The following is a 14,833-nucleotide window of genomic DNA, read 5'->3' as shown; positions in this document are numbered from 1 at the left end:
AAAACATGTATACGTACATACATGTGTGTGTGTGCAGGTAAATAATCAATATCCACTGTAGATACAGTAAAGGGCTTGCAAGCTGGTCGTTTACTGAATCCTCGCAAACCCAAGGAGGTAGGCAATTCTAACATGAACATTCTAGACAGCTATGAGGACAGAATTCAGAATTGACCCATTCAGTGCTTTGCTTTATTCAACACTATTATATACACTTTTTTAAGTAGGCCCAACATGGGGCTACTCATGACCTTGAGATCAGACTTGACCTGGTATCAAGAGTCAAGCACCCAACCGACTGCACCACCCAGGTGCCCTTGACACCATCACATTTTAAGGGCTGTATTACCTACTGTTATGCTGCTGTACCACCATTTGTCAACCGACTGTCGGACATCCACTTTTCCCAGAGCCTTGCTACTGTAATCCCTGCCTCTTACAGACATGGCGACAAAGCAGGGGCTTAAATCAAAGGCACCTGAGTTTGAATCCAGCCCTGTCCCTAGATTTCTTCTTTAAGGGCACTGGCTTTCTGGGCAGGTCCACCCCACTGCCATGAAGCTCACTCTCGCGATGTCATTTTGGAAAGTGTGGTCTTGGGACGCAGCACTGGGGAAGCATGATCAAGGATGAGTTTTCAAGTGTGCTAAAGTTTATGCAGCAGAAAAGAGCCTAATGGCAGGGTCCAGCTTCTAAGCGTGTCAGACACAGGACCCTTGTCCCAACTGCACTAGCGATTTACTGTAGGATTTGGACAGGCCTCAAGCCCTGCGTGAGCAGCAGAATTCCATGACGGCAGTCCAAAGGCTGTAAGATCAGAGCAGCTAGGTTTAAGTACCAACTCTGTCATTTATTAGCAATTTACATAAAGTCTCTAACCTTCCATAATTATGATTCATATAAGATCCTAAATTCACAGGATCCCATGCTTAGGAGAAATCTGGGAACTAAAGAGGATAATGCATGTTAAGTGCTAAGTAAAGTAGGTAGCAACAGATGCTAGTGCCTTCCTTATTAACTCTGAGGGCCCGCTGAATGCTTCAGCTGACTCGGAATCTGCTGGTACTTGTTACAACACACAGCCCATCACCTGAGGCTTAGAAATCCTTTCTTTTCCTTCCTGAGAGATTCTGGCAATGTTAAGGAATTCAACGCCTGGGATTTTATCAGTTAATTCAATGGCTCACAAGGCACTCTGAGCTCATCATACGGAGGTCCAACACTCTATTTAAGTGTCCATGTTCTGCCAATTAGTCACATGATGGGAGGGCCCTTCCTTGGGGACCATGGCAACCAGTTCTCACTTGTTATTTCAAGAAATGCCTCCCCAACAATCAATATGTACCAAACAGATACTGTGGAATCAAAATAAAAGCAGGATCCTGGGGGAAATTCCCAGGATGCTCCTGTGTGCTCTCCATCTGGAATTCAACAAGCTCAGAAACCAGTCTGTGGCCAAGAGGGGAGAAAGCTTTACAGCCTTGTGGTACCAGTTTTATGGCAGGCAAAAGAACAAGGGAATTCTAGGTAACAGGTGAATACTCACTTCTGGAGGAAGTGATTTAAAGGAAGAATGAAGGGATGCCTGGGTGGCTCCGTGGCGGAGCATCTGGCGTCAGCTCAGAGTGTGACCCTGGGTCCAGGGATCAAGTCCCACATCAGGCTCCCTGCGAGGAGCCTGCTTCTCCCTTTGCCTATGTCTGTCTGTCTGTCTGTCTCTCTCTCATGAATAAATAAAATCTTTAAAATATAAAGGCAAAGGGATCCCTGGGTGGCGCAGCGGTTTAGTGCCTGCCTTTGCCCCAGGGCGCGATCCTGGAGACCCAGGATCGAATCCCACGTCGGGCTCCCGGTGCATGGAGCCTGCTTCTCCCTCTGCCTATGTCTCTGCCCCTCTCTCTCTCTCTCTCTCAGTGTGACTATCATAAATAAATAAAAATTAAAAAAAATATAAAATAAAATATAAAGGCAGAATGAAGAAATAAAAGAAAATGTGAAGACTGGAACCATTTTCCAGGCATATCACCTATTGCCAAGTAAGACGAAAAGAGAAGCTACCACAAACAGAGGCCAAAGACCCTGTCCATCTTGCAGACAGGTGGGGACATCCACGGCCCAGCGCTCTCAGCTCTCTGAGGTCAGAAGCCTCTTTCAGTATCTTTGATTGGTTTTACCTCTTGGGGTTGGACTAATTCCACTGGTTCTGTAGGTAGGCAGACAACTATAGCCTCTCTGCTTGGTCTGGCCCTAGCAGCAGGTGTAACACAGCCAGGAGATGGAGTATATTGGGCCCGAATTCAAATGCCACCTTAGTCACTAACAACGTTATACCCCATACTGCATTATTTCAGAGTCCACCTGTGTGTGCACAGAGGAGACAGAAGCCTCAGAAATAAAGATGACAGCATGCTCAGGGTGTCAAAAGTGATTCCAAACCCTGACTATAGGTTAGAATTTACTACGTGGGAAACAGGGCTCCCCTTTAAAAGAAGAACCACAACCACTGCAAGCTCATTCCTGTAGTATCTTTAAAAAAAAAAAATTATGATCTATTTGGTGGGGGGGCCAGCGGGAGTTGGGGGAGGGGCCGGAGAGGGAGAAGTAGGCTCCCCAGTGGGCAGGGAGCCTAATGTGGGGCTCGATCTCAATACCCCAGGATCATGAACTAGGATGAAGGAAGACGCTTAACCAACTGAGTCACTCAGGCGCCCCGCAGTCCTGTAGCATCTTAAGATGAGCTCCAAGTCATCAAAGCAGAACCGGGGGCAGCCATCTAATACAGTCTGCTTGGAGCTGCAAAATGTATAAAAGCTCTTAAGAACATTGGTTAGAACCTCCACATTTTAAAGACTTCCTCTGTCCATAAAAACAACATCCTTGGACCAGCCTTCACTGAGTACTGAGAGCCGGAAACTGGAATCAGAAGAGAGAAGACTGAGTTTCCACATCTGCATAACGTTTTGGGGAGCCATGACCAAACGGGGCTATGGTATAGATTACGTGAGATGGCATCCACAGGATTCAGCACCCGGGTTACCCTGATCCAAGTCTCCTGGCGTGATAAATCCTCTAAGCCGATGTGCAGAGAGCAGTCCAGCTCAAGAGCAAGACCCCTGGCAGCCAAAAAGTCAGGGCTTCCCCTTAGTGTGATCACTGGATCTGCTTTTTAGATGTATGGTATTCCTCAATACATGGATTTTTCTTTTTTTAAAGATTTTATTTATTTATTCATGAGAGGCAGAGAGAGAAAGGCAGAGACACAGACAGAGGGAGAAGCAGGGAGCCTGATGTGGGACTGGATCCTGGGACTCCAGGATCACGCCCTGAGCCAAAGTCAGACGCTCAATCACGGAGCCACTCAGGTGCCCCAATACAGGGATTTTTAGGTTCAGCTCAATTCTCTTCCCTGTGGAATGGTGTTAATTTACATGATGAATGATGAAGTTCCTATAGATGATAGCGAACCTGTATTAAATGCTCACACAGGAGGCCTGAGCTACAGCACTTCGTGTACACTGTTCTTAATTAATCCTCTAGCTACCCCTGTGAAGAGGCAAGTGTTACGTGCATTTTACAGATCAGGAAGTTGAGGTCAGAGAGGCGAAGTAATAGTTGAAGCTCATGCAGTTCACAGGCAGCCACGGTAGAAATTAGAGCCAGGAGTCCCCTTCCACTCTATCTTACCAGGCTGCTTCCAACAAGGGCTTCCTCTGCTCATTTTATCTTGCCTCCCTTCTCCCTAAACTCCACTCTACAAGCCTTAAAAATCAACACATGCCCTTAGGGCATTCAGCCCAAAGCAGTGGAGTCTGCAGGTCTGTGGCAGTTCACAAATGCAGCCGTGGTCAGTAGAAGCTGGGAGCACCTAGGAACACCTGCCATCTCCCAAAGAGAAGAAAATGGCTCAGAAAATAACCACAGTGTGTAGGGGCGGGTGTGTGTGTGTGTGGGGGGGGGTAGGATTGACAATCATCATTGACTAGCACATGCCTCACTCTCCTCAAAGGCCCTGGATACCAAATGTGACCGACACTCTATGGTTGGGCCACTCATGCTATGCTGTGAGAAAGAAAAAAACTCAGCCGTTTTCCAGAAGAGTGACTTTCATTATAACCTGGAACACAAGCACCATTTCCAACACCTTGTTCATGGACAGTCAGGTGCATCAGGGCAAGGCCCGTAGCTGACAAGTCTCCAGTGAGCAATGGGCAAAGGAACACTTCCCTGCCAGATAAGCAGCAACACAAAGTCTAAACTCCTCCCAGCACAAAGCAAGAGTTACCACTTTGACATCTCCTCCGGCTCTAAGAGCAGGTGAGGAGTCCACATCACAACACCACCACTAATTTAAGAATAATAACAAAGTTACCACGTTGGGCTTCACATGTCAACTCGTTTAACCAGGTCACAGACAAGGAAACTGAGGTAGGGAGTAAAGGAAGCCACCCAAGTCTGCAGGCTTGGGTCTGAACTCAGACTCCAGACCTCGCCCTTCCCCACCCTTGCACTCCGGAATCCAGACTGCCTGGGATCACCAGGGAACTCCACGCCAGGTGTGCGGAGTGCCACCAGGGAAGGTCAGAGCCATGAGGATCACCGTCCCACAAAGCCCTGAGCCCGCCACTGCCAGTGCCTCCAGACAACCCCCACCGGCAGGGTGGCCTAAACAACTAAAAGGCACACTGAACCCATCTGAGAGGCAGGCCTTGCTTGGTTCTTGTCACCTCTACCTAAAGTGACACTGACAAGTAGGACCCAACCTGACTCCGCCCCACCAGGAAGTCTCACACCGGAAAGCAGGAGGAGCACTCACATTTACTAAGGGCCTAGCAGACATTCATTTATTCATTCAATAAACACTACAGAGCAACAGCCCGCACACCAGGACAGCATGACGCTGTGATGGCACTCACACTCTGAGGGGGCACTTACTGTTCATCTTCCTTCCTAAGGATAACAAACAGCTTGAGGCCTTGTGAGGGTCACCAACTGAAGCTGCTCAAGGTCAAATAACTTTTGGAATGGGCCATGATGCTCTTTCCCCTCAGAGGCCCTGCAACCTGCCACTGCACGTGGCACCCACGGCTGGGCGAGGGCTTCACCGGAAAAAGCCAAGGGAATCCTGCCAGGTTCTGTTCAACCAACAGTTGTCACTGGGGGCCTGTCACAATCACTAGGATATGCACAGTAAGAACTACTGTCCTACCTCAAATGCCGAGACGTGACTCTACATGGCAGGCTAAGACGCATCTACCACTCGAAGGCTTAGCAGGTAGCTTCCCAAAAACAGACCACAGCTCAGAAAGATCCATCCGCTTTCATTTTAACAGCCTGAACCAACAAAACCTTCTAAGGTCTAAACCCAGACTTCAGCCATCATGGCCAGACCTGCAGGTGAACCTCTCGACCTCTCTGCTTCCTCATCTATAAAATAAGCATCCTGTGAGTCCACACGGGCTAGCAGAATTCACTGAGCACGCACTCTGGAGTGGGATGGGCCTGCAGTGGAACATCAACTCTGCCACTAATTAGGTGGGGGCCTTTCGGCAAGCCCCTAAACCTTCCTGAGCTTCAGTTTCCTTATCTGCGCAATGAGGAAACCACCCTCATAGGGTTGGGTCGAGAGAATTAATGACAGCGGCTGTGTAGAGACAGCGTAGAGACAGCGACAGAAGGCAGACACTTTCCAGACTCCTGGAGAATCCAGGAGGGAATACCTAATAACCTACAGGATGAAGACTGCTAGCTCGGGCACCTCCAATTCTCGTTGAACAGGGGCACTCCTGAAGACCAAGTTAGAGGCCTCAAATCTCAGGATGACCAGAGGTCCACACCCCCTACGGCCAAAAGCGATTCAACATGGGAGCTGTCAGGAGGATACACAAGGAAGCAAGGACAGCCCGCACTGGAAATTCTCAATGAGCAAGGCACATAAAGCAGCCAAGCCTGGCCCCCGCCGTGGAGGGGTGTGCATTCCTCAGTGAGGGGTCCACATCCAGCCCCAGCGGCTATACACTGCCGAGGAGACAAGCTTCTCTGCTCAGCAGAGAAGGAAAAGGACTGATAAAAACAAAGCCAGATCGGTCAGTAAAACATGCGACTATAGATCTTAGGGTTGTTCAGTTCAAGCTCCATATTGGCTGTAGAGATATCTTAAAAATACAATATTAAAAAACAAAAACAAAGCCAAAGATGAGACAGAGAGAAATACAAGAGTAGCTCCTTCAGTGGCCTCAGTCTCTAAAATCAGATTTTTCATTTGAGGGTGGGTGGGGGTGGTGGTGGATAAAGCTCCCCTGGCTTAGTCTGTTAGCACAACACTATCTATATACGCAGGAAGCCCAACCCTGGGAAATCAGACACACCCCTTCAGGGCCAAAGCCTCACCACGGAAAAGCCTTGAATCGCAACATCAGACGTGAGCAAGCCAACCCTGAACCCTCCATCCACCGATCACGGCTACAGATAAGGACAAGGGCATCTGGTACGACCAGAAAACAATTCCACTGGGAGGCTGCTTACTACTCATTCAGCCCAGCAGCAAAAGCATCTTTTCATAACCTTAATATTTTAAATTAAAGAAACTTCACTAGATAAATGTTGAACAAATCCTCCGCCTGAATCTTAAAGAAACCTCTGAAACAGTAAACCTAAATAATACTAACATCACAGTCTCTGTGCAGGTCCTAGCTCAGAAGGGCCCCGAGGAGTTCAGGGCTGGAACAGGAAGCCTTCGCAAGCAGTTCAAGAGGTGGGGGAACGTCCAGGGGCATCACTACCGGCAGTCTGCAGTGTGGTAAGATCCTCGTGGCCACAAAACACCAGGCTGCAAGCCCTTAAGATCTGCCAGCCTTTGGCAGGGGACTCTACTTCTCGGGCTCTCAGCAGAACAGGGGACTACCCTTGCCTTCCGGGCTGGCTGGGAGGTTCTGTCAACCACCACCTAGAAAGCATCCATATTAATAAAATGATCAGATCATGGCCTGCACTCCTGCTGCACTTACAGAGTGCCAGGCACTATCTACACCTGCCACACACAGACTCACTCCACCCTCACAATAACCAACCAGTATGGGGCACATCCAGGTGGTGGCCACTGGGGCTGCTGTCTTGGAAGAAATGGGACTGCTGGACTGGAGACTGGAGATTCATCACTAGAAAGTTGCAGAGAAAGGCTCCCTTCCCCAGGTTTGCAGACATGTCAGAAAGACCTGGAATGTGAACAGGAGGAAGCAGGGAGAAGGGAAAACAGAGTGGCTCCCTTAAGCTTCAGGGACTTCGGTTGTGGACTTCCACCAAGCTTGGCTCTGCACTTGTGCCCCACACTGTCAGAATCGGAGACTTCCCTGTCTCTACCTGCCTCTTCCATGTAAGACTCCTTCCTATTCTACTAGGTCTGTCTAATGGCTCAGCGAGCATCCACGGAACCAACGGCTGGATGGAAGGAACCCTAGGGCAGCAGCGCCGAGGGTCCAGAGCACGGACTCGGGTCAGACTGCCCAGGCAGGCCGAGGTTCCCGCGCCTGCGTAATGAGGGTAACGTGAGAACCTGCCTCAGACGGCTGCTCTGGCTATTAAAAAGGAGTCAATAAAAACTAGCTCCTGTTATTACTACAGCCAGCATGCAGAGCCTCCACCCCCCTCAGCTGACCGTCTTAGATGGTTGTTTGCCCAGAGCCTAAGGCCACGGAAGCGGAGCAGAGCTGGGTGCCACTCGCAGATCCAGAAGGATGACTGGGCTAACCAGACTAAAATCCCTGCTCGGCTGTTAACAGGACACCAAGGCTTTGCAGACGCTACTATCTAGGATTTGAACTGACCAGAAATGGCAGCCAGATCAATGACAGAGCATCCTATCAGGCTGCCTAAGCAGGGAGCTCCGGGCGCAGAAGCGCTCCCCCTCAGCCCCAGTGGCGCTAAATCACGGCATCTCACTCTGCCTTCCTATCTCCATCTTCTTCCACCCTGTGTTCCTTTCCATGCCCAAGGCCTCACAGTGCCTGGGACCCTCATCACCCCACAGGCTGGTTCTGGTGAAGGCCTCCCTCCCGTCTCTCACCTCCCGGGGCCTTCGTGCACACCATGGCCAGATGACGCTTCCTAAAATACCACGACTCTGCCAGCCTCCTCAGATTTCTACCTGCCCCCGTCAAATGTTCAGCTGGCTCCACCATGTCCCAGATCAAATACAGTCCTTAGCTTAGCAACTGTGGTGCTCCCCAACGGACTCGGGGACTGCGGCACCCCCACTCGCGCGATCTACTCTGGCTGGTCTCCCAACTTCCAGGCTGACCGTAGTACCCCTGAACTCTGCTTTGTTCCAGGCACCGCCTACAATGGCCTCTCCTTGACTGCACCCCACCCTGTCCTCTCGGCCTGGGCAAGGTCTCCAGGGCTTCACACCCAGCCCCCACCCAGGCTGCCTGTGGGCTGAAGTGGTCTGCAGGACTTCCTGGAGGAAGTGGAATGCAGGCCAAACAGACATGTTCCCCTTGCTCGTTAAGCCTTTTCTATACTGGGTCCTTCCTACTGCACTAAACTTTTTGGATGCATCCAGTGTCCCTCTCTGGATCAGACGACAGGGATTATATGGCTTCTATTTGTGTCCCTTACTCTCCAGTATGCAGAATAAGACAAATAATAATCACGGCTACCATCTACCGTGTGCCAAGCCCTGGATTAAATACATGCCATTTTCCCCATCTTTCTCCCAGTATCCCTAGAAAACGTTATCCTTGTGCTACAGATCAAGAAACTGAAGCCAAGGGAGATTAGAACCCCAACTTCAGATCACATGCTGAGTGGCAGATGCAGGACTGCAACCCACACGCGCCCAGCTCCAGAGCCCATGTTCTGCAAGGCAGGCAGCAAAGTGCAACCACTCTCAACTCTCACCACGCACTCACTCGGCGTTGATGAAGCACCCGCCAAGCACCAGGCAACTGGTGCAAGGTGTGGGGTGGTCAGCAGGACCAAAGAGACAGGGCTCTGTTCTCATGGAGCTCACATGCTCTGTCCCCAGTGCTGACCCTCTTCTTCCATCCTGGGAAGAGGGTGAGGATCCAATTCTTAAGGGGCTCCACCAGGCACAGACAAGGCATCCAAATCAGAGATGTACAGCACCAGGCTATGACAGCACACGGTGTCCCCTATACAGGGAGACTTTTTTTTATGGTGAGTTAGAGCCATAGGCTCTGTAACAGAAGCTCTTCATTCAAGGCATAGCCCCAAGCCAAGCCAACTCCAGCAGGCATCAGGAGTGGAGGACAGGGGTGTATCTCTGGAGTCAGAAAACCCAGTGCGTCCGCTTAACAGCTGCAGAGGCACTCACCACATACCCCTGTGAACCTCATCTGTACTACAGTAATAATAATGATGATGAGTATCATATAATTATGTGCCAGATGCTGTTGGAAGTACTTGACACATATTATCTCATCTAATTCTCAAAACAAGCCTTACGAGGAGGTCCTGTTATTATCCCAAGGCAGTCTGGCTCCAAATCCTAACTGCTTATACTATGCCACGTCCCACCTAAGGCTGAGCTGTTCTGGTGGGGCTGACACATGGATCCAGTAAGCTAACGCTCCCAGCGGAGTGCATGCACACGGCTGGTGCCCTATAAACATACATGTCTACTTCCTTCTGCTGAAACACAACTCTCTAAAAGCTTAGGTTTAGAAAGGACATGGCTCTAGCTGGTCCTAATGTGGGTGGCCTTGCAACCACACCCTCCAGCCTTCCACACCCCACTCCACTGCTGGGATCTGCTGCAAGAAGCAAGGGGCCCAGATACTGTACTGTGGGCCCTTCTGCTTACAGCTTGAGACAGAGAGTAAGCGTCCAGCACAGGAGTGAAGGGGACCCAGCTTTGAGTCCCAGCCCTGCCACTCACACAGGTCACTCAAGCTTCAGGTTCCACGTAAATAAAATCAGGGATGAGGTATTACCTAAGCCATGTTTCTGGATCACACTAGATCCTCCATCCATGGCAGCTACCCAGGTTAGAAGAGCATGCTTCCACGGTGCCACAAGATTACACCTTCTGGGTAGGAGCTTCTGGTGTGCAGTACAATTCACGTCCACAGTTATGGCAGAGAAGGTCTGGGAGTGAAACAGGGCACATGCCCCAATATTCTCTTAAATTTCCCACCAAGTCTCATGCAAATGGATTGCCCTCGTATCAAACAAGGCTCTTCTCCCTTAAATTTTAGGTAAGAGTGACATCCCCCCTCCCCAAACAATGTAAACTATGAGGGAGAGACCCCTGTCTTGTTCATCATTGCATCTTCAGCACATAAATTTGCACAAGGAAAGCAACTAATATTCACAGAATTTAAAACAAAACAAAACAAAACCTCACAGAATTAACATCACCCTATAGCTTCAGGTACCCCCTACGGCACCTCCGTATTTGCCTACTGGCAAGCATTTCCCAGCCTGGGAAGCAGGCCTCGCAACAGTCTATATACCTGCCCAGGTACCATCTCCCCGGGCTGTCATCGGTCCTCTTCTCTCCTCCATGGAATATAAAATACAGGACTTCTGAGTTATCAATAGGAGTATCTGCTCTCAAACTGTGATTTATCATCTCAATCTCAAGCTATCGATTGTTGGCTACCTTTCTCAAGCACTCTACCAGAGGCCAGTTGGGTTCAAAGGAAAAGGGCTGTATGTGATGTGGGATCTGGGCTGAACTGTCTCTGATCCACACCAGGAGTGCAGCCAAGACACACTCACCTTGCAACAATGTGACAGGCTTCTATCAGCTCCTGTCAGGCAAAACCAGCTGTGAGCTGGGGGAACAACTCATGAGGGGCCCCTGTCAGTCCTTTCACTGCTACAGCCCCACCATCTAGCACCTGAATCACAACTCTTAAGTTAGAATAATCATTCCTGAGTTAGAAGCTACAGCTGTGTAAGGAAAAGTGCTCCGAAACCCTAGAGTTACGGTGGTAAGATTGTTACCTACTAAGAGAAGGCACGCAAATAAATTTCACTTGCCTATGCCCTTAACTGACGCCAACAAATATCTTGGAATTTACTCCAAAGTCCAATGCATTTTAGATTCTCAAACTATTTCCCTTCCATGGATAACTGAGATCTGGCTGTTTTCTCTACCACCAAACCTACTATGAAAATAAGAACCACAGTGGTCTTAATTCACTTACCTATTATACAACCCCACACCATCACTTGTATCGTAGCCCAACTGCCTAGTCTGGATTATTAGAGTATCCATGTAAGGCATCAATTTGACAACAAGCAGTTAGAAATTCCTTACAACCGTAGGGGATACTAAGAATAAGCTACTGAGAGAGTAAGTATGAAAATCCAAATGGCTGAGTTCATGGACCCATACACATCCCAAAAGAGAACACTCCAAGCCATTTCCTTCGGTACCAGGTGTTTCCTTTGGTACCTACCTAGGCCCCAGAGGGTGAAGCCATGGAAAACACTAGAGAAAAATCCCTGCCCTCAAAGAGCTCATGTCCTGGCCTATGCCAGATATGGCTGTACCACCATCCGACTATTGCACTGTGAAGTGTAAGCGAGGTCTCTTACGTAAAGGACCCAGAACACAACCAACAGTCAGTAAATGCTGCTCCTCCCTTGCCATCTCTGAGTACCCCATTATTCTGTTTTCTAAACAGTGTCCTTTATATCTTGGCCACAGAAGCAGCGTGGGACAATGGGGAGGATGGAGGTCAGAGACCGCCAGATATGCTTCCACTGACCGAGCCAACACCTTGAGTAAGTTACTGGACGTCCTGAGCGGCAGCTTCTTCACCTGTAAAATGAGGACAGCAACTACCTCCCTCAAAGGACTGTGCAGATTAAACGGGCTCGTACAAGAGGGCTGCACGGCACAGTGCCAGGCACCTTGTAATCCTCAAGAAACGTTAGCCCTTTCCTCCACCCCCACCCCAGTTTTCAGACTATCCAAATAAAACCCAAATAAAACCCAGGACTTGTGAGAAGCATCCTGTGTCACTGTGCTCCTCCTGGGTCATCATGGGCATTTCCCATTACCTTTGGAGAATCAGGGCTAAGCCAAGATGCCCCTCCCTGCCAGATACCCTGCCTTCAGCAGCCCCCACCTGGCCACCGGATCCACATTCCCCTGCTTTTGTCCTGAGAGCAAATTTATAAAGCCTCACTCCACTTGCACAGTCCTCACCCAAAACTGTCCGGAGTACTTCCCCACCCAGCCCTGGGGTGGGGCCACCTCCAGGCAACACACGCACTGGAGAAGTCCAATAGCATCAAAAATGGCATGAGCCACATTTTTCATCAAAATACAGGAAGGCAGCAAGAAAACTCCTAGCCACTCTTTATTAGTCATCCTGGTTCAGCAGCCACATCGCTTCATTAAACAAGAAACCGAGATCCTCCAAAGTTCACATGCAGGCACCTGCCAGCACTGGGCAGGAGGAGCAGGTGGATGGGCTGAGCTCTGTTAGCCCATCTCCAAAGGTTCCTTGACCATGTAAGGCAGAAGCCCTCTGGCCCTTCCAACGAGTGGCGAGCCTGCCCTGCAGAAGGCTGCAAAGTAGAGGGGCAAGGCAGGCTCACTTGGGGAGGCCTCAGGCGACACCTCGGGCCATCCCAACAACCTAGGAGCACCTGCCATCCTTATCAAAACAAACACCACGAGTGGAACTAGCTGGCTCGCTGGCTCGGAGTCTGGCTCACCTGATCCGAGGCACCTCCATAATCAGCAGTTCCAACCCTCACGAGCTGACAGTTCAGGGGGAAAGGGAGGCTGCGCCTGCTGGGGTGCATCGTGTCCAGGCCGTATGTTGGCCTCGGGGCCCGCTGGGCGCCCCCCCCCAAGGGCCTGCAGCCTCACAAGGGCGACTGTGCGCTCATTCCCGCCCAGCCGGCTGCCCCCACCCTCAGCCCTCCGCTCGCGCTCAGGCTCAGGCCCCGCACGACGCCCCGCAGGCACCGCACCCTCGGCCAGGAGGCAGCGGCCGCGGGAAGGGCCCGCAGAGCAGAGCAAGGCGCTGCCTTCCTGCCCCCGGGCACACAGGCGCCCGCCCTGGCCTCGTTGCTCCCAGGGGGAGGCCGCCCTCCCCCGCGGAGGCACAGCCCGGGACCCCCACCCTCCCCGCGGAGGAGAGCGCCCCTCGCCCCCTCGCTCCCCAGGGGCCGCAGAGGGGCTCCCCGGGGAGAGGGGAGGGGCCGCCGGGGTCGGGCGCGGGGCAGGGAGCAGCGCCTGGAGGGAGGGTGCAGCCCGGGACCGACCGGCTGACGCAGGCTCCGCTAAGAGCGGGGAGGAGTGCGGGGAAGGGGACGCGGGGTGACGGTCCAGCGAGGGCCCCGGGGGGGGGGGGGGGGGGGAGGGGGGTGGGGGTCCCCACGGAGGGCGAGCAGGGAAGAGAAGATCCGGGCTGGAGCCACGGAGGAGCGAGGTCCAGAGGCCCAGCCCGGCCCTGGGGGGCGGGGGGACGGCGGCCGGGGAAGGCCGTGGGGACCGGCCAAGGGGGCCCAGCGCGGGCCGTGGGCGGGAGGACGGGGCCGCTCCCGGGTCACCGCAGGGGGCGCCCGGCCCGGCCGCGGCTCCGGGGAGACGCGCGGACCCAGCGGCGGGGGGCGGGGGGCGGGGCGGGGGCCACCTGGGTCGGGCCACCTGGGCCGGGCCCCGCCCCTCCCCCACCCGGGGACCCACCCTGCCCGGGCGGGGCGGGGCGGCGGGGCCGGGGAGGCGCGGGCGCCGGCGGGGCCCGGCCCGGGGAGGCTGACGTCGGGCCTTTACCATGGCGGCGGCGGCGGCGGCGGCGCTCCGGGTCCCGGCGTCTGTGCTCTCCCCCCCGCGGCAGGGCCCGGCGCTTCCACTTCCCCGGGTGCCCAGGAGTGAACATCCGGGTCAGCGCCCCCCTCCCCCCGCGCCGGCCGCCGCCGCCTTCCTTCCCCGCCCCGGCCCGCCGGGCCCGCCCCCACGCGGCCGGCTCTCGGCCAATGAGCGCGCGGGGCCGCGGCGATCGCCAAGTATGGAGCGCGGCGCGGGGGGAGGAGCGCCGGGGAAGGCGGGGCCTGCCGTGGGCGGGGCCTGCCGTGGGCGGGGCCTCGAGGGGGCGGGGCCCGCGGCCCGGGCTAGGGGCGGGGCTTCCGCCCGCCGCGCCCGGCGCCCTGGGGCTGCTGCAGGCGGGGGCGGCCGTCCTCCCGGCGGGGACGCGGAAGGCGCCGGCCCCGTCCGCCCCGCCCGCTGCACGCGCGCTCTCCTGCGCGGACCCGGAACTGGCGCTGCCCCGGGGCCGGTCCATCCCGGAGAGAGCGGCAGCGCGAGCCCGGGGCGGCGGGGGAGGGGGGGGGGGGGGGAGGGGGAGGCAGTTGGATCGCTGCGCGGCCTCCTGCAACGTGCGCGACCCGGAGCAAGTGGCTGCACCTGAGCCCGATCTCTAAAAATGGGACTCTCGGGCCACACGCCTCGCTGAGCATCCCAGGCCCTTTTGGAGGCGCCGAAAGAAAGCAGAGGTGCACGGGACAGGAGGATGCCCCCAGAGCTACCTGCTGCAGCATAGCTGTGGGGACCACACAGGTAGAAAGTCGGATCCATAAATGCTAGGAGTTTGCGAGCATTTTTAGAGGTGCTACGGAGAACCAGCCCACTTGCCCGGTGGGGCTGCCTTGCTCCACAGAGTGACTCAGAAAGTCTTTTTTCTTCTTCTTCTTCCTTTTTCCTCTTTCTCTTCATGCAACAGCCGTTGAGCTTGGTCTAGAAGGCAGGAGAACTGGGACTCTAGCCTTGCTTTTTTTTTTTTTTTAATTTTTTTTAAATTTTTTATTTATTTATGATAGTCACACAGAGAGAGAAAGAGGGGCAGAG

At 53.3% G+C, this 14,833-nt stretch overlaps 1 protein-coding gene across 2 annotated transcripts in view; it reads right to left on the bottom strand.

The window, feature by feature from the left end:
• Positions 1–13,908, bottom strand: part of CAPZB (capping actin protein of muscle Z-line subunit beta) — a 130,118-nt gene extending 116,210 nt beyond the window's left edge. For both annotated transcript variants that reach the window (XM_041765144.1, XM_041765145.1), the window contains exon 1: positions 13,763–13,908. In XM_041765144.1, the coding sequence (XP_041621078.1) occupies positions 13,763–13,765 (3 nt within the window). In that variant the 5' untranslated portion in view covers positions 13,766–13,908. The remainder of the gene's footprint in view (positions 1–13,762) is intronic.
• Between the last annotated feature and the right edge of the window lie 925 nt (positions 13,909–14,833).

Source organism: Vulpes lagopus, chromosome 8 (assembly GCF_018345385.1).
Source record: "Vulpes lagopus strain Blue_001 chromosome 8, ASM1834538v1, whole genome shotgun sequence".
Classification (NCBI taxonomy): Eukaryota; Metazoa; Chordata; class Mammalia; order Carnivora; family Canidae; genus Vulpes; species Vulpes lagopus.
The sequence above is the reverse complement of the archived record's forward strand: the minus strand, read 5'-3'. Positions and strand labels throughout refer to the sequence as shown.